The sequence below is a fragment of the Ambystoma mexicanum genome, chromosome 1q (genome assembly GCF_040938575.1).
Source record: "Ambystoma mexicanum isolate Mex_15411 chromosome 1q, UKY_AmexF1_1, whole genome shotgun sequence".
In the NCBI taxonomy this organism is placed as follows: Eukaryota; Metazoa; Chordata; class Amphibia; order Caudata; family Ambystomatidae; genus Ambystoma; species Ambystoma mexicanum.
In genome coordinates, this window is record NC_090922.1 from 658,561,947 (window position 1) to 658,584,630 (window position 22,684).

Here is a 22,684-nt window from a genome sequence, read left to right on the forward strand (position 1 = left end):
TTAACCTAGGACTTCCACTACACGTTTCGGGCGATTGGTCTGCCCTTCTTCAGGTGGGGATATCAGAATTTCCCTGTCTTTATTCTACAAAGTAAATATATAAATAACTTCATTAGTTTCTCATTACTTCTTGAATTCATTTTACACATTATTTAGACTCTATGCACTTTACTAACCTTAGTACAATAAAACCAAAGAGCGGCAACACCTTGCACACTTCTATGTTATGGCAACATCTTTCCTCATATGTCTATTTATGCTCTTTCAGGAGTTCGAAACTGTCAAAAATAAAATGAGAAGCCCTGTTTCAATAATGTATTCTTAAAGTACAGGCACTCACACTAATGTTTTACATTTACAGATGTAGTATGATCACGAGTGGGACCAGTCGCTAAAATCAGCACTGGGCCCCACTCTGTGATCAATAATTGAGAAAGGTAAACTTCACTTCTGTTGTAGCACTCACCCATTAGTCAGGTCACAGTCACCTCTGAACCGGCCTTATGATGCCGTGTTAGATATCCAATAGTTGCACACAGTCCTCTGTGTGGCTAAATTCCGACTGTTTCTGAAAAGATTTTAATCATCGGGGTCACTTACTTATGCTTTATTGTCTATATTTTGTCTAGTAATTCATGAAAACACTGGGATAGTTCCTACCTGTCTTTTGTACTTGTTGAATTCGGTGCTGGAAACCGCCTGCTGCTCTAAGAGGAAGCACCGTGTCCTACTGCTGATGTTGAATACGAAGAGAGACTCCCTCGTGGCACAACGTCTCAGCGAGATTTCGTTCGCGTTGCCGTTTCTAAATAGACATATGCGTGTTACTTAAATTACACTAAACGGTCATGGTTCTAGTCACAATCTCATATTGTTTTTTACAAAAATTACCTCACTATATGTTAAGTTTATTAATATGGTTTGGCTGTTGTAATTCAGCAAAAAAGAGTGCATTTGTTTTGTCTTCCGTTTATAACGGTTGACCTCCGCAATTTGTTTAGCCCATCCATCCTCCCCATGCCCCGCAGGCAGCCCATCCACCCTGACCATGCCCTGCAGCCAGTCCACCCCTGGACATGCCCAGCAGGCAGCCCATCCACCCTCCCCATGCCCCGCAGGCAGACCATCCACCCTCCCCATGCCCCGCAGCCAGCCTATCCACCCTGACCATGCCCCGCAGCCAGCCCATCACCCCTGGACATGCCCAGCAGGCAGCCCATCCACCTTCTGCATTCTCTGCAGGCAGACCATCCACCCTCCTCATGCCCGGCAAGCAGACTCATCCACCCTGACGATGCTCAGCAGGCAGCCCACACCACTGGGGACACCCCTACAACCGCTACCCATGCCCCGCAGCCAGCCCACACCACAGGGGTTGTAAATGGGACTGCTAAATCCTGCATATTAAAAACATGTTCACTTACCTTTACATTCCTACTTTTCTGCCACTCCATCTTGCACATGTTGGGCCCGCCATGGAAATAGAAAAAGGCTAACTTTTTAAGCTCTTTTGCTTTTTGCATTCCCTGTTTCGCTCGGGCCGACCAGAACCGCTTAGTCCGATAGTTTGTCTCCAAATTAGGTAGCACATGTGGATCTTCTGTGCTTCATGGTGAACAGCAGAGGTGGAAAAGGCATTGCAAAACATTCGGCAGTTTATTGACTGCTGAATGAGTGCGCGAGGCGAGGAACTGTTACTGTAGTAGGTTTCAACCCTAAGAAACGTTACTGGGCTCAAGAAAAATCAGAAAATGAGCAGACCAACCGTGAGAAATAGAAAACATGAGACATTTTAAGACTTGAGGAGTGTTTTTAGTTTGGGTTATTTTGTGTCGCTTGCGCCCGCAATTAGCCGAAACTACCACATTATAGAACAGATAGGGAGGAATGGCATGTGAGGAGGGACACACAGCCTTGTAGGTGTTGTTTGGTTATTTGCCCATCCATTAACTGCCCATGGCCCATACTAATCCCTATTGCCATTCCCACCCAGTTCCTGCCCCTCCCTGCCCAAAACACCTCCACATGGGAACTCCCTGAACTCGCTTTAATCAAGCCTTACCATGAAACGTTCCACTCAAAGTGCCTGCCAGTGTTATTTCAAAGCAGTCTTATAAGAGTGAATTACTTAACTGGCATTGTAAAACCTGCTACTGGTGTGGAAAACACGTGTTACCAGGTCTGCCTTCAGCCACTTTATTTATAAGCACTCTGCGTGTCCTTCACTGAGGTCCTGTTAAAAACAAGCATTGGCAAAGCCAACAGTTGTGGCCTGTGTATAAGTATGAAGGCATTTACCAGGCCCTGCTATTAGATGCCCAGGTGCTCGTACCATTTTGCACCTGCTCCCATCAATGGCCAGTTAATAGCACTACAGCTGTGCCCAGCAAGTGTTTTCCCATGCCTATACTATAGGCATTGGCAATGCTTGTTTTAAATAAACGCTGGGTGTGATGGATTTTGAAAGAAGATGATCGCTGAGTGGAAACAGGTTCTAGGTTTTTGGTCTGTCTAAAATGGAAGTGTTGCAGTAGCTGGAAATGGAAGTGTGTTCTGTGATAGATCAATTTAAAGATCCAAGTCTTTCATACCAAGCCACATACCTTTCTGGTCTGGGACATTAGGATTTATCTAACACTTGCCATTCTTTTTACAGTCTCGAGGTGGGACACGGAAGGGGTCAGGTACCAGGAGCTGAAGTCTGAGTTAGCGGAGGTCCCTGCTGCCCGGCAGTTTCCTGAGGCAACCTCCCTCCACAAGAGTCCCGACGGCTCAGATTCTGGTTTGTGGATTACATTTTATTTCATCCATTCTCAATCTTTCCTCTCTGCGCCTCTTTCTTTTCCCCCTGTCTTTCTCACTCACTGCCCCATAGAAAACCCTGTACATGTATGCCAATGTCATAGGTGTTTAGTATAGCACACAGCTGTCATTGGAGTGACTTCACAGCAATATCTCCTTGTCTGAAAGTGGTTTCCCACTGTAATCCCTAACTTTTCAACATACAATGAACTACAACGTTAATATTCCACAGGCCCGCCGTAGGCAAAGAAATGTTTTTTTCAACAATCGAGTGCATTGCATTCGTTGTACAGACTGTATGGCGTAAAAATGAGTTTATGGAGTTTCCTTTGTGGAAACTGAAAAGGAAGAGCTCACAAACATTGCCTGAACACCTTTCTCTTGTCTTTTCATTTACAGAATGTGGGGATCTGGTCTGGGTTGGAGAGCCGGTTACATTTCACAAGGCAGAGAACATTGCCGGCAAGTATGGTGTGTGGATGAGAGACCCGGAACCCAAGGCGCCCTACACTTCCGAAACCACCTGGAGGGTCAATACTGTCAGCACCGACATCCGTCAAGTCTTCGAGTACAATGACATGGACCAGTTCATGAAGGGCTACCCCGCCAAGGTACATGTACTGCCAAGATCCATGGAGAGTACAGGGGCAGTTGTCTACAGGGGCTCCCTCTACTACCAGAGACGCAAGTCAAGGATCTTGGCCAAATATGACTTGAAAACAGAAAGCATAAGCGTTCAGAAAGAGCTGCCAGGTGCTGGCTACCATGGGCAATTCCCTTATTCCTGGGGTGGATACACAGATATTGACCTGGCTGTTGACGAGACGGGGCTCTGGGCAATCTACAGCACTGATAAAGCAAAGGGTACCATAGTTCTGGCCAAGCTGGACGCTGGCACCTTGGAAGTTCTGCAGACTTGGGAGACCATCCTCCGGAAGCAGTCGGTCGCCAATGCCTTCATGATCTGTGGCACCTTGTATACAGTCAACAGCTACTCTTCCCCCGATGCTGTGGTCAACTTCGCCTACGATACCAACACCGGCGTTAGCAGGCAACTGAATATCCCCTTTGAGAATCGCTACCGGTACAACAGCATGATTGATTACAATCCTACCGAGAAGAAGATCTTCGCTTGGGACAACTTCAATATGGTCCTGTATGACATAAGGCTGTCCAAGATGTGAAGACCTACTCCACAGAGTGCCTCCTGGATTTAGGCAGGAATGACAATAATTCCGCATGGACTGGACATCAGAGTGAGGAGCTGAGGACTGGGAGACGAACCACATAACCACATCCACCCTATTCCTACCCTTCGCGTACTTGTGCACACAAATGAATGCGATTCTATCCCACAACCTGGAAGGAAATCAGTGCTTAACGGCTAAGGATATTTGTGTACCCAGGAACAGCTTGCTGCTAGGAGGCAGGCAAGGTCTCTGGAGCACAGCTCATTTACAAACAGCAAAGACAACATTGATATTAGTGCAGTGTGTCTGTTATGTTATCCTGGCTCTTGTGTATTTCAGCCACCCTCCTCATTATAGGTTGTGTGCCTTTGTGTATACATATAGTTGTGTTCTTATTACAGAACACTTAGCCACTGTTAAAAGTCGACAATAAGGTGGGTACAAATAGGTTACACTTTGGGAATACACCTCGCCAATCGGGACACATGAACAGTCCAGGGGAGTGGGCAATAGGTCGATCTGTGTCATGACAATTCCAAAATGCAGCCCACACACCTCGTGATACTAGTGTTGCAATGTGTATGTTCGTTATCGTTATGCAACAAGTCAGGGCATCACCAGCTAAAACCGGCCAGAGAGCTCAGCGAGTTCCATGCTCGCCTATACGACCCTGACTGGAATCCCAATGTGGCCGACTCAGCTCTTCCTTTTTCTTAGGTCGATACATTGGGTGATACTATAATATTACTGAGCATAGCAGCGGAGGGAACACGGCATGCTATGCCGTACAAAAATGTTATATTCAAACCAATGGAACTTGTGAGCAAAACTGTGAATTTGGCAGACAGGTGGGTGAGTGCACAATCATAGCCCCTGAGATGCAATGTCCCCCGTGTTTATAATAGCAACATTTCACCAGCAGCCTTCTTTCTGCATAGTCAGCAAATGCCCCAGCGTTGAGAGTCCGCCATCTTTGGAAAGTTACAGAACTGAATGGATCATTTCGTCCACATATTGCTTTGCTAAGGCGAAGAAGCACCAGAGTCAAGCTCGTGGCATCTGGAAGTTTCCATCTGAAACAAAAGCTCTCGAGGGAGACCAGCTATGCAAGTGCAATATAGGTCGGCACCTATTTCCAGAGACTTTAGCTACCTCGCCTGGTTAATCGACGCAGTACCGCGCCAGCCATCACGTGTCTCTCCGTAGCATTAGTACCATCTGGAGTTAACCCCAATAGGATGCCGTCAAAATAAAAGGCCTGATGTAGCAGGTGACAGGACTTTTCTCAAGACCACTTCACCTTTGAAATGCCCCAGCCCACAGCATTCAAACCATATCACCGGCGCCCACTGCTTCCAGGCTATCACACTTTGTTTTGTGCATATATAAGTAGGACATTTTTAATCCCATAACTCTTGAAGTGCTTAGACGTCTTTTGTATACGCCGTGCTGCGTTTCTGTGTAAATGCAGTTAACAGCAGCTTCGTGGCACTAAAAGATTTAATTAAAACGCTCGTCTTTCTGAGGGGGCGCTGTTGCGCACGCTGCAAATGGCCGCCTGATTGCTGAGCTCCCGCTCCACTGACAAATCCTGTTGGAATAAATCCGTCTTGGACCTGCCTAGCGTACCCAGGACACAGGCATCGCTGGCCCAAGTACTCGAGACCATCCCCTGCAACTCCTGTTTGCCGGTGACCGGGGAGGTCGGAGCTGTTCCGGCCCGAACATTAACCGGCCCCTGCGGCGGTCGAGGCCCGGAGTCGGATACCGGGGCGGTTCACTCGAGAGCCGCGGCTTTGGCGCTCGGAGAGGCCGCGTGGGGGAGGAGCCTGAGGCCCATTCCGGCGCCCGCTCTCCGTGCTGGGATCGCGCTGCTGAGCTTGCTGCTGGGGGAGCGGTCCTGGAAGACTTGACCCCGCGACCGGTTGGACACCCATCCTAGAGCGACGCCGCGCTTGGAGCTCCGGTGGGTCCAGCGGCCGGGCTGATCATTTTGGCGGGTTCCCGGCTGAAGGAGGGAATTGCATACGCCATAGCCCGCCTGACGGAGGTCCCCCGGGAGCGGCTCACATCCGAATAAGGTGAGGTGGACCCACCCGGCGCTCCTACATTTTCGGCTCGCAGCCATCTCCCGGTGAAATAACTTTCGGGGGCCGGAGGGGTTAACATACACCTACAGGATCACGAGTTGGCACCGCCGTTCCACAGCGGGTTTGGGGACGGTCCTTCAGACATATTGGGTGGCTTCCCTCAGGAGTCGGGGGTGAATCACCTCATCCCGTCCCGTTTCATACACACAGCACGAGGGTGAGACCACTCCATCGACACAGCCAATATAGCGGATATTATTATGGGGGAACCATCCAAGGCGGCAAGGGGCTCCAAAACCCCGGCAGGCAAGAAGAGGGGCCCGATGGACGCATACACGGGAAGTCAAAACACTGCTACGGTTGAGGAGCTCCATTCTTCCACTGAGGTGACCTCGAACCCTGAACCTGGCGATCACGTTGATAAATTAACAAAAATAGTTCAGAGTGGCTTCCTTTCTATTAATACGAAATTGGATGACATTGTCTCCACCATGGGCTCACTTAAGGCCAGAGTGGAGAAGGAAAGTTCACGTGTCACAGAGGTTGAAAACAGAATAAGTTCCAATGAAGATACCATCACACACCACACCCGAGATATCGCCCAGATCAAAGGAGACTTGGCCAAACTGCAAAACAAGTGCGAGGATCTCGAATCTAGATCAAGGAGGAACAACATCCGTGTGGTGGGGGTTTCTGAATCCTTTGGGAAAAGCCAGATGGAGCGACAATTGGAGGAGCTACTGACAACATTATTTGGGCGAGAGGCATTTTCAGATCACTTTCTGGTCGAAAGGGCGCATCGCACTTTGGCCCCGGCTCCTAAACCGGGTGCCCCGCCACGCACTATTATTGCAAAACTCCTGAACTACAGAGATAGGGACACAATCCTACGCAGAGCAAGAGAGAAAGGAACACTTCAATTCGAGGAAAATCGCATTCATATATATCCTGACTTCTCTGCCGGGGTGCAGGCAGACAGGAGATCCTACGAGCCCGTTAAAAAGCTCCTGCGAAACCGTCAAATCCCATATGCTCTCATATTTCCTGCCAAGATGCGGATCCAGCATGCAGGCAGGGCGCATTTTTTTGAATCCCCGGCTGAGGCTACACACTACATCGAAACCTCTATACCTCTACCTCCCAAGGGGGGCAGGCCGGCGCAAAACAACAGGCCCAGACCGGCGGACTGAAGGGGGATTATGATCGCATGTGACAAATGCAGATATAACATAAGGGGCTCGAGGGATGTAATTAAGAAGATGAGTAACACTTATTGGTCCAGACACTACGAGCAGGTGGAGGCTGGGACCCAGTCGGCGGCCATGTGAAGCAACATGGCTACCCTCGGAAGGTTCCACGAGTTTGGTTTGATCCATTGTCAAGTTGGGGGTGACAATGAGGGTGGGGGGGTGGGAAGGGGAGTTGGGATTGGACGTTACAGGACTGGATCAGCCATACTGTGGCACAAAGTTGGTATCTATGATTTGAAACGGAAAAATGTGGTCACACTTGTACCGGTACCGAGCAAAGTGTATGAATACTATAGAACTCCTGCTCATGGCAATGACAGACGCTTCCTTATAATGTCCAGGCGAGGGTCTGAAGGTTAAACTTTTAACATGGAATGTTCGGGGGCTAAATAATCATATGAAAGTGAAAAAGATTGATAACTACATCACCAGACACAATCCCCAGATACTGATGTTACAGGAAACTCACATGGTGGGGACCGATAATATGCGCATATTGCCTAGATGGGGATCCCTTAGATACTACACAGACTATTCGTCTCAGTCCAGGGGGGTCATCACACTCATACATCCAGGACTGGGGTTTAGGCCGGAGGGCCACAGGGTGGACCAGCTGGGGAGGTATGTTTTGGTTTGGGGGGCAATCTCCTCCCTGCGCCTTCTTCTAGTCAACACGTATGGGCCCAATGTCGACGACCCTGCATTTTACCTGGAACTCTATCAGATAATTGTTTCGCTTGAAACTTCAAAGATAATCTGGGGTGGAGATTTTAATCTGGTCCTTGACCCTAGCCTAGACAGGGCCTCTAAGGCTGTTAGAGCTCCCAGCAAAGCCGCCCAGACTCTCACACACATCCTGTCTCAACTACTGTTAGTGGATTCTTGGAGGGAGCTACATCCTGATGGTAAACGATACACATTTTACTCTTCAGTCCACGACTCTGAATCTAGAATTGATTACTGGCTGCTCTCTTCATCAATGATGACGGCGCTGAAGGGATGTGAGATTCTTCCACGCACTATGACAGACCATTCCCCAGTGTTGTTGAACCTATTGCTCCAGAATGTTCCCGCACCCGCCAGAAGGTGGAGGATGCCCGGTGGAATGCTCTCAGACCCCGGGGAAATTGAGACATTGCATGTTGAAATTGTGGAGTATCTGGTGAACAATGTGGGATCGGTTGATAAGATTTCAACAGTATGGGAATCCTTTAAGGTTTGGTTGAGGGGAGTGTTGATATCCAGGTCTGCTGGTATGCTTAAAAGGGTGAGAACCGAGTTAACTGAGGTTGAGTCCAAACTAGATAGGTTGGAAGCTGAATTCACACGTACCCAAAATAAAGACATATTGGGAGACATACAAGTACACCTGCTAGAGTTTAACAAATTGGCCGGCAGAGAGGTGCAATATATCGCAGCACCCATACGAGCTCGCAGATATGGGGAGGGAAATAAGGCGGGTAGAACCCTTTCCAATTTACTTAAGCAGGGTAGACAACCCACCCTGATCACCAGTATTCATACAGCACAAGGCGATGTACGCCTCACTGACGCAGAGATAAATGGGGAATTTTCAAACTTCTATAAACACCTCTATTCAAACAAAGATTTGAAGTCACTCCCGGAAATTAGGTCATATTTAGAGGCCCTCTCACTCCCTAAGCTCACTGAGGAGGAACGCCTCACCATGGACCTACCGATAACCCCAGACGAGGTCACGGAAGCAATCAAGGGGCTTTCGTCAGGCAGGGCCCCTGGGTCGGATGGAATTGGGGCCGAATTTTACAAAGAGTTCCGCGAGGAACTTGTCCCTATATTAATACAGGTGTGGGAGGAGGCTCTTGAAAATAAAATCCTTCCTCCAACCATGAGGGAAGCTGTAATAACGGTCCTCCCCAAGCCAGGACGACCACCACAGGACGTTTCGTCATATAGACCCCTGTCACTTATAAACACAGATGCAAAAATATTTGCGAAAGTCCTAGCGAACCGACTTCTCCCAGCTGTTCCCACCCTTGTCCACCCTGATCAGAATGGGTTTATTCCCACGAGGTCCACCGCCCTGAATCTGCGCAGACTTTTTGGCATTATGGCACAGATAGATCCGGGTAAAAGCGCGGTGGCTATAGCCCTCGATGCAGAAAAGGCATTCGACTCTGTCTCGTGGGTCTACCTTCTTGCGGTTCTTGAGGCGTTCGGGATGGGCCCCAATTTTATAAACTATGTTCGGTTACTATATACTAAACCTGGTGCACGAGTATTAACCAATAAAACCATCTCTGATATGTTCCTTTTGGGCAGGGGTACCAGACAGGGATGCCCATTCTCGCCCCTTCTGTTTGCCTTAACCATTGAACCAATGGCGGCCGCAGTCAGACTGAGACATTCACACCGAGGGATTTTGATGAAGGGGTCCACCCAGCTGGTTTCACTCTATGCGGATGATACATTACTATATATCAAAGAACCCGAGGTGAATTTGACACCTATAATGCAAGAGATACAGGAGTTTGCAGCATACTCCGGGTACACCATAAACAAAACCAAGTCTGAGATCTTTCCACTTACCCCGGCCACTGTTAGGCCCCCCACCACTGGAGGGCTTAGATGGTCAGAGCACCACATCAGATACTTGGGGGTTCTGGTATCTAGAGACAAACACACGTTGTACACCGACAATCATGAGACTGTACTGCGTAACGTAGGCGCGAAACTCCAGATGTGGGGGCGCCTCCCTCTCTCGCTGGCGGGTAGAGTCGCGGTCCTTAAAATGGTGATCCTTCCCAAGTTACTGTACCTTTTTGTCAACATCCCCATATGGCCAGGCAGAATCTTTTTCACCAAACTCCGTACTATGGCTGTCACATTTGTCTGGGGCGGAAAAACGGCTAGAATAAGCTGGGAAAAAATGACGGAACCATATTCCATGGGGGGCATAGCTGCCCCTGACTTTGAGCTGTACTATTATGTTTCCCAGGCTCAGTTTGCAAAACACTGGTACGAGTCCCCAGAAAGCACACCACATGCATGGATAGAGAAACGTACCACACACCCCACAAATATACAATCTGTCCTTTTCGACACCAAGTATAGAGATACTTGTGATTATAACCCTGTGAGCTCCACTGTAGGGGCATGGGAGGCGATATTCAAAAGGCTGAAGATTGAGACACCCTATAACCCGGAGGTCCCTCTTTGGAACTTTCCGGGCTTGCCTCCCACGCATGATACTGGTATACGAGAATCGTGGGACCCTGATGGGGAGATGAAAGTAGGTGATATGTTTGTGGAGGGAAAGTTTGCGGATTTGAAGTTGTTCCTGAGGGCACTGGGAGATGGACCACTTAGAACTCTCCAATACTACCGTATGAGGTCTGCATTTATTAAGCGATGGCCGATGTTTCCGGATGAACCGGTTGGTCATCCGTGTATACAGTTAGTAACAACTACCAAAGGCTTGGGGATCTCCAGGTTATACACCATGGTTCAGGCCCATACGCCTACACTTAGCCGCGTCAGGGAGAGGTGGGAGGCAGACCTACAGACACCAATTGAGGAGGACAAATGGGCAAGGTATTGCATGCTTACTAAAAACGTCTCGCTTAACTCTGGTTTGAGACTGATTCAATTTAAGATCCTAAATAGGTTACATTATACACCCTCCAAGGTTGCTAGGTTTGTGCCGGGGGCCTCCGATTCCTGCCCTAAATGCGATTCACCTCAGGCTGATGCCTTCCATATGTATTGGAGATGTCCGGTGGTGGCGGGGTTCTGGGGAGAAGTGGCGGAATTACTGGAGGAAATAACACAAGTTCCCCCGGTTATGACTCCTCAGAAATACTTATTTGGCGATATTGGCAAATGTTCTGAAAAAATACGTAGATTATTTAATATTATCTGTGCCATTGCCAAGAAATGCATACTCCAGAAATGGAAGAGTCCCGCCCCGCCTAGTATGAATCATTTTTTGAAAGAGGTAACGCATGTAAATGAGACAGAGGAACAATTTGTTATTACCCGACCTACAATATGCAGGCCCAAGGACATATGGGGCCCCTTCAGGGTCTATTTGTGTAACACGATTGAGAATGATGACATGCCATTGTAACAGTGTACATAGAACTATGGTTGAACGCACTCATTGTCATACATGCAAGCTCCTTTTTTCCTTTTCCTTTTTTTATGTAATGTGATGCCGATGTACCTTTGTGACCATCAATAAAGAAAGTTTAAAAAAAAAAAAAAAAACGCTCGTCTTTCTTTAAGGACAAGCACAAGGCCCAGCCTGAGACCCTTTGAGTTTCTGTGTCAGGTGAATGTATGTCCGTCCTCTGCGCCTGCGCAGCAGTCATGGGCCTAGCGCAGGGCTGCTGCTCCAGGTGAAAGGAGCGCAGTTCAATGCTAGGTGCGTTATGGCGGGCCGAGCCCACCTCGTCTTGTTCGAAGGAGCTGCAAGAAGCACGCCCTTGGTCTCGCTTCCTTCCCTTTGGGGATGCTCTGCTAGAGTCTCAGATCGCGCGTGCCTCATCTTCTGAAAAATCTGGTCTTTATCATCTGCTGCTGCTCAAATGAGTGGCTGGTTAAACATTGGCGCCCCCTTTCACTCGCAGAGAACAATTGAGGAAAACAGGATAGGAAGGCGTTCTCTGTGTGTCCGCACAACCTGCCGCAGCATGGGGTGGGGTGACCAAGCACCACACGAACGAGATGATTACCAAACCCATGCAGAGTGGCTCCAAAGAGCTAAAACGAAAAGAAAAAAAGCCAGGTGTCACAGGATTGCCTAACTGCATGTGGTTTATTCCACACTCTGACCGCGCTCTCTGTAGAGCAGGGCTGGGATGGCTGGGAACTGCCTGACTGCAACATTGATCGAGAAAGGTCCAGTAGCAATTCTGATGTGAGCGGATGGGCCTGCACATATCCACAAATACTGTCTTGGATTTCTCCTGAATGGAACCTACTGTACTCTTGCTCCCGCCACCTTCTCCTGAAAATCTCTTATCCATGAACATTTACTTCCCCACATCCCTGTTCTCCTCTCACCCACCTCAGCAGTCTGGCGACAGACGCTCACTCTTACCCATGAACATTTACTCCCCCACATTACCCGTTCTCAGTTCTCTTCTCGACCACCTCAGCATCCTGTGAATAGACGCTCACTCTTATCCATGAACATTTACTTCCCCACATCTGCCGTTCTCGGTTCTCTTCTCGCCCACATAAGCATCCTGTGAATAGACACTCACTCTTAGCCATGAACATTTACTTCCCCACATCCCCCGTTTTCCTCTCGCCCACCTCAGCATCCTGTGGATAGACACTCACTCTTAGCCATGAACATTTACTTCACCAAATCCCCGTTCTCCTCTCACCCACATCAGCATCCTGTCGATAGACGCTCAATCTTATCCATGAACATTTACATCACCACATCCCCCGTTCTCCTCTCGCCCACCTCAGCATCCTGTCGATAGACCCTTACTCTTATCCATGAACATTTACTTCACCACATCCCCCGTTCTCCTCTCGCCCACCTCAGCATCCTGTCGATAGCCGCTCACTCTTATCCATGAACATTTACTTCACCACATCCCCCGTTCTCCTCTCGCCCACCTCAGCATCCTGTCGATAGCCGCTCACTCTTATCCATGAACATTTACTTCACCACATCCCCCGTTCTCCTCTCGCCCACCTCAGCATCCTGTCGATAGCCGCTCACTCTCATCCAAGAACATTTACTTCACCACATCCCCCGTTTTCCTCTCGCCCACCTCAGCATCCTGTCGATAGCCGCTCACTCTTATCCATGAACATTTACTTCACCACATCCCCCGTTCTCCTCTCGCCCACCTCAGCATCCTGTCGATAGCCGCTCACTCTTATCCAAGAACATTTACTTCACCACATCCCCCGTTTTCCTCTCGCCCACCTCAGCATCCTGTCGATAGCCGCTCACTCTTATCCAAGAACATTTACTTCACCACATCCCCCGTTCTCCTCTCGCCCACCTCAGCATCCTGTCGATAGATGCTCACGGCCTGTCCTGAGCCTGCTTCCCAATGGTTCATATTCTGGATTCTTCGCCCACTATGTGATTCTGAAATGGAGCCTCGAGCACCAGACATAGAACCCCCGATTGGAGGCGAGTAAATGAAGGCGTGCATTCTCTGAGATACACGTGTAGCAGATGTAATTCCCACTACTCCTAAAGGCGTACATTTCCAATTAGGCGCACAGCTCACTGAATTAGCCAGACTGCAGGCATGGGGACAGCATACAGATGGGACAATGCTGTGTGACGGTAAGAGTCAGTTCCTAGTGCTCCCAGAGGGTTATGACAACTTGAATTCATTAGACGCTTTAAGGAGTGATAGCTGCCACCTCCCTTATGTGTATGAGACCTGGAGGGAGGGGGGAGCAGCATATGAATTGCCAGTGTAACAGGACACACCCCAATCCCCGACCCACGCTGGGGTGGTTCCATTTCCTCACGTCATTGCGAAGCCTAGTCGAGGTCTTTGCATCATTGGCAAGGAATAGTTTGTAAAGTATATTTTTGTTTTTACAGTACTGGGGGTAACGCTGATCGCCCCCCCCAAATAAAAATAAAATCTGCGTGATACCTGCAGAGAATGCAACTTGGCTGTGAGTGATGGGGTGGAGCACATTTCTGTGCATTTATTAACCCTAATTCCTATAACCAGATAATCATTAAAAAAAAACAGTGCACAATGATAATCTATGCCAGGGATATGCAGCTTTCCGCATAATTTGGACTACAGCTCCCATGATCCCTTTCCATTGACTCTTCTGGCTAGGACTGGCATTGATCGTAGTCCCAAACCCCTGGAGAGAGAAAGATTGCAGATCCCTGACCTATGTAAGGCATGGTTGCTAATGCAGGAGATAAGCACCTACATTACAATCATATTTTTGGCACATATGCAACCAAAAATATCACACAACATTATTCGTTAGACTAAAGGAAACTATATCCTCCGTACTAAGTCTTGGGGGCATTTCTTTTAGCCGGCATGAGCAAAGGTAATTAGAGATAACTAATGGGTCAGGCAGCTAGTTTTATAAGCTTTCCAAAGGTGCTTGATGGACAGTGTGGACATCCCTGTTACACTGGCTGTGGCAAGCATAGGTAGACTCTTGAACTGGCCCAAATTGGCCAGGTACTCTCACAAATATCAGTTTGATTGAGAATTTTACATACAAATTGGGAATCGATTGCAACGCGAACAGATGGGCTGGTTGCAGTGATGAACAGCAAGTCTAGGTTGGATCCAGAGGCATCGCCAGGCGGGGCATGGGGGGGGCTATAGCCCCAGGTCTTTTGGTCATAGCACCAGATAGAAGCTCAGGGGCTGCAACCAAAAGTCTAGCTTGCCCCGAGTCCCGACATTAGCATAGCCCCGGATCTTTTCCAGAACTAGCAACACCCCTGGTTAGATCCTCTGAGAAATGTCAGGTCGCTGTTATGTTAATAGTTTTTTTCTACTGTGCCAGTCACCACCGCGGTGATCTAATAACACTGAGGCGCTACCAGAAAGTGGCGCATCGCGCTTCAGCCAGGGGAATCAAGACCTTAGTCTGCCGAGGAATGGAAAGAAAAACATCACAGAAGTGGAAGGCTGAGCAGAGGCAAGTAGACAGGAAAGATTTGCAAGTGTTATAGAGAAAGTAGAAGGATGGGTAGCGCGTTGTGATAGTTTGCATGTCCGCAGCATCGGTGAAGCGCGATCATCAGGGAAATGGCTAGCGTGTGACGCCCCTGAGAAAGAGCTTATAACCTAGGAGGGCAGTCTCTATCCTCTGAAGAAATACTGAAATTTGTAAAGGTGCGCTCAAGCATACCCTTGAAGTATGGAGGCTTCCTTGTTAAGTGTAAACAACTGTGACATTAGCAAACAACTTGGCTGGATGTGCAGTTCATATACTGCCAATAACGAGCTCCCATAATTACAAAGATCACTGGTAACCTTGAATGCCTTCAGCCAGAAAGAGCAAATGATGCTGTTGTTAAATATATTGACATGGAAGGGTTAACTTCGTTGAACAATACATAATGACCTCGTAGACGTCTTCCGCGAGGAGCTCCAGATCCTGGAACAGGACTAACTGCCTCCCATAAAACATCAAAGAAGAAGGAGGGGTGCTGGGTGGGCGGCAGGACGGTGACGAGGAAGTCTAGGATTTGGTGTAATGAAGATCACTACTAGTGCGGGAATGAACAGCCTTTCTTTACTCAGAAACCTTGCACTCTTAAACAGTGACACGCAAATTAGGAAATGGGCCAACGGGCTGAGCTTTGGCAAAACATTTCTTGCCAGAGCCCCCCTCGCCCTCCATACCCAAGGGGTCCCAAACAACTGCCTCATCGAGCAGGCCGCTTTCAGAACATTCAGCTCTCATGCCATGTCGCCAGGCTGCTTCCACTGCACAACCCATTCTTCAACGAGCATTCAAAACACTGGCATGTATGCCCTGCATGTTACAGACCTCTCTGTATTAGGGTTTTTATTGTGACCAATCCAAATAAAAGACTCCATTATTCGCTTAAAAGGTTTTCTTAATGAATCACTATAAGACATGTTTTACATTTAAAAATTGCGGACATTACAATGTTCCCATAATGCACTTTGCTTTTATGCAAATCGCCTGGATTTTGGTTCTATATACAGGCTGGGGCCCCCTCCTAAGAAGTGACCGTTCCCCCAACAAATGTTTTCCATTTCCAGCACTGGTGACACGCAGGGACACGTTTTAACTGTTCTTTTGCATTTGCAATCACAGCGATCGGATATTTAGCCGTTTATAGGACAGCCTTATCCTGCCTGCGCGGTGCATTGGAGAGAGGGCACGCCAGCCCCTGGCACAGCAGAGAGGGTGCACCTTTACAGGCAAGTTTACTCTTGTTGTGAAGCAGGGACGATTTGCAGCAGATGGCATCAGAGCCTGGAGTGACGCACACCGTGAAGATAGCATGGCCCGCCACACTGTTGACAAGACACATTTACCTTGAAAGGATCCCCTCATCAAAATAGCAAATATATATTTTGCTTAATTCAAACTAAATATCATTGTATAGAGCTCACTTAGCAGCGGAGACATGCACACGTGTTCCTATTAACCACGAACATAGGGACACGGTTGACATCTGTCACACTACACATAGACATATCTTGAAAGACTCGTGAATGCTACAGGTGGCGTGGCTTAAACTAGACTCCACACCTGTGCTTTACCAGGGCTGGCTTGGCACTTTGCTTATTAAGTGGCACTGACAACACCGCCTATAAGCCAAAACTATTGTGATGCGAAATGAAGAAAAGAGAGAAAGAGAAACAGAGAGGGAAAGAGAGAGTGAAAGAGAAAAAAAGAGAGAGCAAGAGGGAAAGAGAGAGCGAGAAAGAGAAAGAAAGAGCAAGAAAGAGAAAAAGAGAGAGAGGGGAGGGGGAAAGAGAGAGAGAGATGAGACGTGGGCGGGACACGAGGCCTGTGGTAGGTGTTTGGTTATTTACTCACCCATTGACTGCCCATGACCATGCTACTCCCTATTTCCATTCCCCCACAAATAACTGCCACTCCCTGCCACCCCTCCTCCCCCAACTCCACGGCAGTCTCTCCAAGTCTAGCTCTGAGCAGACTTCTGAAAAGTAATGGCTTAAATGCAGCTATAAACCAGCTAAACCTGCTCTTGGTGTAATAGAACTGTGTTAAACAATTGTCCCTTCCGCCATTTTGTTTCATAAGCATTAAACACCCAAAACACAACCCTTACAGTGTCTAAGAGTAGGTCTCTGCTTTCTGAGCAGGCTTCTGAAATGTAAGGGCTTAGCTGCGGACAATAAACAGCTAACCGTAATAGAACTGTCTTAACCAATTGTGCCTTCAGCCACTTGAGTTAAAAGCAGTAAGCGTATCCTTGCATCTGTTCCTTGTGTTGAAGATCTGTTAAAAACGTGGATTGGCAACAAAGGCGTTGCTAGGGGCTAGGGTTGGCTGAGGGGGCTATGGCCCTGGGTCTTTTGGTTGTAGCCCCAGATTGAAGCTCAGGGGCCACAACCAAAAGACTAGCTAGCCCCGAGTCCCGACAGTCCCTACATTAGCGTGGCCCCAGATCTTTTCCAGACCTAGCAACAACCCTTATTGGCACAGCCAACATTTTTGGCTCTTGTACAAACTTTAGAGAGGCACTTTCATGGCACTGCCATAATATGCCCAGGTACTCACGCCATTAGCCAGCCGTTGCCCTCTCATGGGCAGGTAGAACCATTAGGGCAGGGCCCAGAAAATGTGGATCCCGCGCCTACACAAATGCCCAAACTAATGGCTTTGCTAATGCTTGTTTTTATTTGGATTTGCTTTTACCGCTGGCCCGTTAGGATGGCGGTTTATTCTCGAGTGCGCTCTTTGCACAGGATATGGCCAGGAAATCCTTCAGTCACGCTGGGCATCTCACACGAGTTCATCTCCTCATCAGCCCTCGATATAGTAATGCCTTTAATGCACGTGCTTAGACGTGCACTCTTTTTGGCGGGTGCTTCATGAAATGTAGATGCAGAGCTGGGCAATATTGCCGGGCGCCTTTTATTCGTCGCGTGTATCTGCGCATGCGCACAACTCTCCAAAGGCACAGCCGTCCTCTACAACGTGTGTTTACCGATGTGCTGCTCATGTATTATTTTGATTCTGTATGTGCATTGCGTTCCCTGTTTTTCCTGCTATGTTAAACTTTATAGACTAGCTGATAATAAAATTGAAAGTGGCAATAAGGGCCTTGTCTTTCTTAGCACGCACGCATTTCTGCATGGTATGAGACAAGGGTGATGGTGTACCGTACGGTGCGAAAGCCCTAGCGCTTTCCAAGGTCTGGCTGTATGATAGCGTCTAGGCGCTTTGAGAAACTGGAACCACCTGCATCCGTGCACTAACCCATTTCCTGTGGGGGTTCCCCAGGCCTAGTTTCCTTCTCCAATCCCATGCAGTGTTTGCACATCACTCCCGTTTTGCTCACCCAATAATTATATTGGGTGACTTCAATATATGGCCCCGCGACTTGAATGACCCTAGGACACTTTCTCTACTATCGCCCCTTGAGGCCACTAGAGTGTCCCAATTGGTTGAACAACAAACCAACCGAGATGGCCATACCCTGGATTGGATTGTGGCTCAAAATATACGGGACTCCATTATTCATCGCCTTTAAATTAGGGCTACCTGCAGCACCCCTCAAACTTAACAGTAGCCCATGGATTGAAACAAAATGCAGAAAGTTGAACAATATTTCAACATCCGAGTTCTCTGCTGCCCTGGCCTGCAGGCTGGGCACGATCGCAACATGTGATGAGCCTTCTGAGTTGGCTTGCCTCACCAAAGCCACGCAGACTACCACTGATGCAGAAACCCATGAAGATAAAAACAGAGACCCACAAGAAATCCTGGTTTGGTGACATAATCACTAAGTGAAGAAGAGTAAAGAGAGCTATGGAACCTGAGTGGCGTAAAAATCAGTGCCAACTCACCTATGGTAAATATAGGCATGCCGCACATGCGTACACAAAAACTATTATTGAAGCCAAGGCAAACAACTTCAACTCTAAATCTTCAATCTAGCAAATTGTCTAAGATTCTTAAAGATTTTGAAAACCAAACCCCACCTTTTCCTTCCATTATCAAAGACTCAGCTTGGTGTCAAACATTTCAAGAGGAATTCCCTAGTAAAACCTCCGGCCATCAACTGAATATTGCCAATCAACTGGCTTATCTAGCCCCCCCCCCGGCCCCCAATAAAGGATAAATAAGTTAATTTAACATATACTTTTTATGATTACATTGTTTTTTGGGGGCCTTGAATATTCCCTATGGAATATATAAGTTTAAAAAAAACATGAAAAATAACATTACAAAAAGCTATTCGAACCCATGGAAAAAAGTTCATTAAAACATAATTTGTAAAATTATTATATTGTTTTTTGGGGACTTAAATATTCCTTGTGGAATATTTAAGTTTAAAAACATGAAAAATAGCATGACAAAAATATGAGTCATGCTATTCTTTTCACTAACACACTATTAAGATGAAAAAAGAAGGTATTTGCAGAAAAATGTAATAATCCCTTTGGCCACCAGAGGGGGGCGAATCACTTAACACACAACATTCGGAGCTGAAGAAAGCAAAGGGCAAGACTGTAAAAACCTTAGGCTACATGCTTGACTCCGAATTATCCATGAAAAAGCACATCTCAAGCATCCGCTCATTTTGCAGGCATACTATTAAGCTTCGTCACCAGATTAGACCTTAAATAACCCAAAAAAACCGATCACTCCTAGCTACCGCTTTGGTCCGCTCGTGGATAGACTACTGTAACAGTTTGCTCACTGGGACTTCTCAATCCAATCCTGCCCACTTGCAGGCCACTCAGAATGGTGCTGTCAGGGCAATTTTTGGTTTGACAAAAATGCACCATTTATCTGCATTCAGGAAAAAGCTACATTGGCTTCCTGTGAAACAGAGAATCAAGCACAAGATTCTTTCCCTGACCTATACATGCATGAACTCTGCTGCCCCCACAGTATCTGGTTAAAAGGATATCCTCCCAAAAACCAACCAGATTACTGCACTCTAATAACACCAATGCTTTACATCAACCTCGATTTAGACTAGAAAAGTTCAGGGGTACAAGCTTTGAAGTGCAGGCCCCTCAAGAGTGGAATGCAATCCCTTCCGCTTGCACTTCGAGACCCTCCTCTACCTAGGTAAGGTTTAAGAGGACTATTAAGACTAACATTTCTGATGAATCACCCGTTCCTTACAACGCCCCTCTCTCGATCCACTACATGCATGCAGCGCTTTAGAACTAAAAAATAAAGAAACTCTGGAATCTGGTGCTTGTAGCCAAACTGTTTTACTGTATGCATGTGTGTCGGCACTGTCTTTTAGATTTTCACAATACAATAGTCTGCACTTTCTATGTCTACATGGTCTCCAGCGTCACCCTCCTCTCTGTGGAGGAGTGAGTGCCTTTGGCATAGTGCCATTGTAGGCGTGAGAGTTGTTGCTGCCCTATGGAAACATTTTCAAGTGCATCCCACAAGCCCCCAACCACCATTGACACAAGCCAGCAAGTATTCCTGATGTAATGTTTCTTTCTCCTTATCTCCCTTTTTCTCTTTTATTCTTCATATCGTTTTCTCATTCACCCATCTATCCCATCTCTTTTCCCTTGCATGAATGCATCCATCGCATTTCCCTTGCATGTAAGCACCCATCCCTCTCCTTTCCCTTGCATGAATGAATCCATCGCCTTTTCCTTGCATGTATGTATCCATTCACCATTCTCCATTCTCCTTCCCCTTGCGTGTAGGCATGTATGTATCCATCTGCTTTCCCTTGCATGTAGGCATGGATTAATCCATTCATCTCTTTTACTTTCTGTGAATGCACCTGAAGAGAGGGTCCATGGAATGGCCATCATGTCCCCTATGTGAATGTTAACCCCTCAGAATGAAAGGTGTATGAAAGGTGTATTTCGTTGTTCGGCCAGCCCCCCAAGTGCACCGATGTATCAACGATATGACAAGAGATATTCTCTCAGACAGCCATTTAAACTGTACCCAGTTGGTGGCTTCGAGGAGACAGAGGTCTCATCAATGGACCAGGTCGTCTGATAGCAAAACCAAGCAGTGATGACGTCACTAGAGACATCACGACATAGCAGCATTAGTCATGAAGCAAATCTGCACTCATGCATGAAATAACGCAGACATACACTAGTTTCCATTACTTGTAGACATGAAAAACATGTTTATGACTCCCGTAGGTAGAGGACGGATACACTTACATAATGCCATGCCAAGAACCTATTCTTTCTTTCGCCAAAGAAGAAACACAAGACAGCAAAGTATACATGGACCAAGCTTGCATATGCTTTATTGCAACTAACAACAGGAAGCTATAGAAACATATAGGGAACCTGTAGGGCGACTAAAGTGAATGAGGCTGGAACCACAGGCCTCATATCCATGGAAGGGGAGACACTGGTCCTGTAGCACAAGGTGCAGAGCTGTTGTTCACAGCCATGGATAAGGGCGGGTGGACAATTCCTGGGTTCCCGAGGAAACAAGCCACCTGCAAGAATTCAGAATAAGATCCTCATAAGTACCAAAAGAAGAGCTTGGTTGTGCAGTCTCTTCATACATGACCCAGCAGAGCAGGATAATGCCCATTGACTCAGGGTGAGAAGAGAAGCTGTTCCCAGCGAAGCAGAATGAAATGATACATGTTTTGCCCACCAAAACTGCAACCTGCAGGCACTCTCTCAGGCTAGGTGATCCGACCAGTAGCAACAATCTGGAACACACAGCAGTCCATAGCCATTCCCATTACCTTCAAAAGGTACACTGAGCTCCGTCAACAGAAAAGGGTCCCAGGCCTGGGAGGACCCATTGTAGCCAATCCAGAAGATCCATTTGTAAGGCGATAGGAAGACCATTGGCCCATGCAACATTTTATGAGACCATGCAACAGTGTAGTGGGCACTTTCTTGGGGAAGTCTCAGGCGAAGCCACCTGAAATGGCAACCCAATGGGATAAATTAATATAACGGACATCTATAGGTGATTAGTACAAACTAACCAATGGGGATACCTCATAGGTTTTTGGGGTGGACCTGTTTTTTTGTGACGCCACTCGTGAATAAAAATGTTTAACACAGGTTCGGGAGCTGAGATTGCTTGAGAAGTTTGTTTTCCTGTTTGATGCCTGCCTATTGGAGAAATAAAGACAGTAAACTTGGCCCCATGGTTGAGTCTTCAGTTTTTGCATTGGGGAGTTTTGATGGACCTAAGTTACTCTGCTGATTCTGACATTGTTATTACAAATTCTCGATTCCTCTGGCATACTTCCGGTTGGTAGCAGAGGATGGTTCACTACAAGTGCTCCGAAAGAGGCCGTCTCATCCCACAGCATGCCTGTGGGGTGACCCAAGGAAGCCGAGAGTTACACAGAGAGTGCACACCATGAAGAGGTCCTCAGGAACTGCCTTGAAGAAAGTCCTGCCCACTTTCCGTGGGACGCCCAGCAGAACGGAAAGGCAGCATAGCAGGTTAGGGGAAGAGTCGGTGTCCAAGCAACGTCAGTGAATCACAGAGTGTAAGTATAGATTCAGTTACATGGCAAACCGGGGAGGGGTGAACCGATGTTGATTAGTGTCCGTGTGGGAGTATTAGGGGTGACAAGGAGCATTGCTGGTTGACATTTGTTTGTGATTAGGGAATATTGGGTCTTGGGGCGATCAGGTTTGGCGGTCAGCTTAGATGATTGACTTAAGGGTACGGA

The 22,684-nt window shown here is 47.5% G+C and overlaps 1 protein-coding gene across 1 annotated transcript in view; it reads left to right on the forward strand.

Annotated features, from left to right (window-relative positions):
• The window catches only part of MYOC (myocilin), a 210,450-nt gene extending 204,941 nt beyond the window's left edge, over positions 1 to 5,509 (forward strand). Inside the window, exons 2-3 of the mRNA XM_069641248.1 lie at positions 2,657 to 2,782; positions 3,202 to 5,509. Coding sequence (XP_069497349.1) covers positions 2,657 to 2,782; positions 3,202 to 3,986 — 911 coding nt within the window. The 3' untranslated portion in view covers positions 3,987 to 5,509. The remainder of the gene's footprint in view (positions 1 to 2,656; positions 2,783 to 3,201) is intronic.
• Positions 5,510 to 22,684: the final 17,175 nt, after the last annotated feature.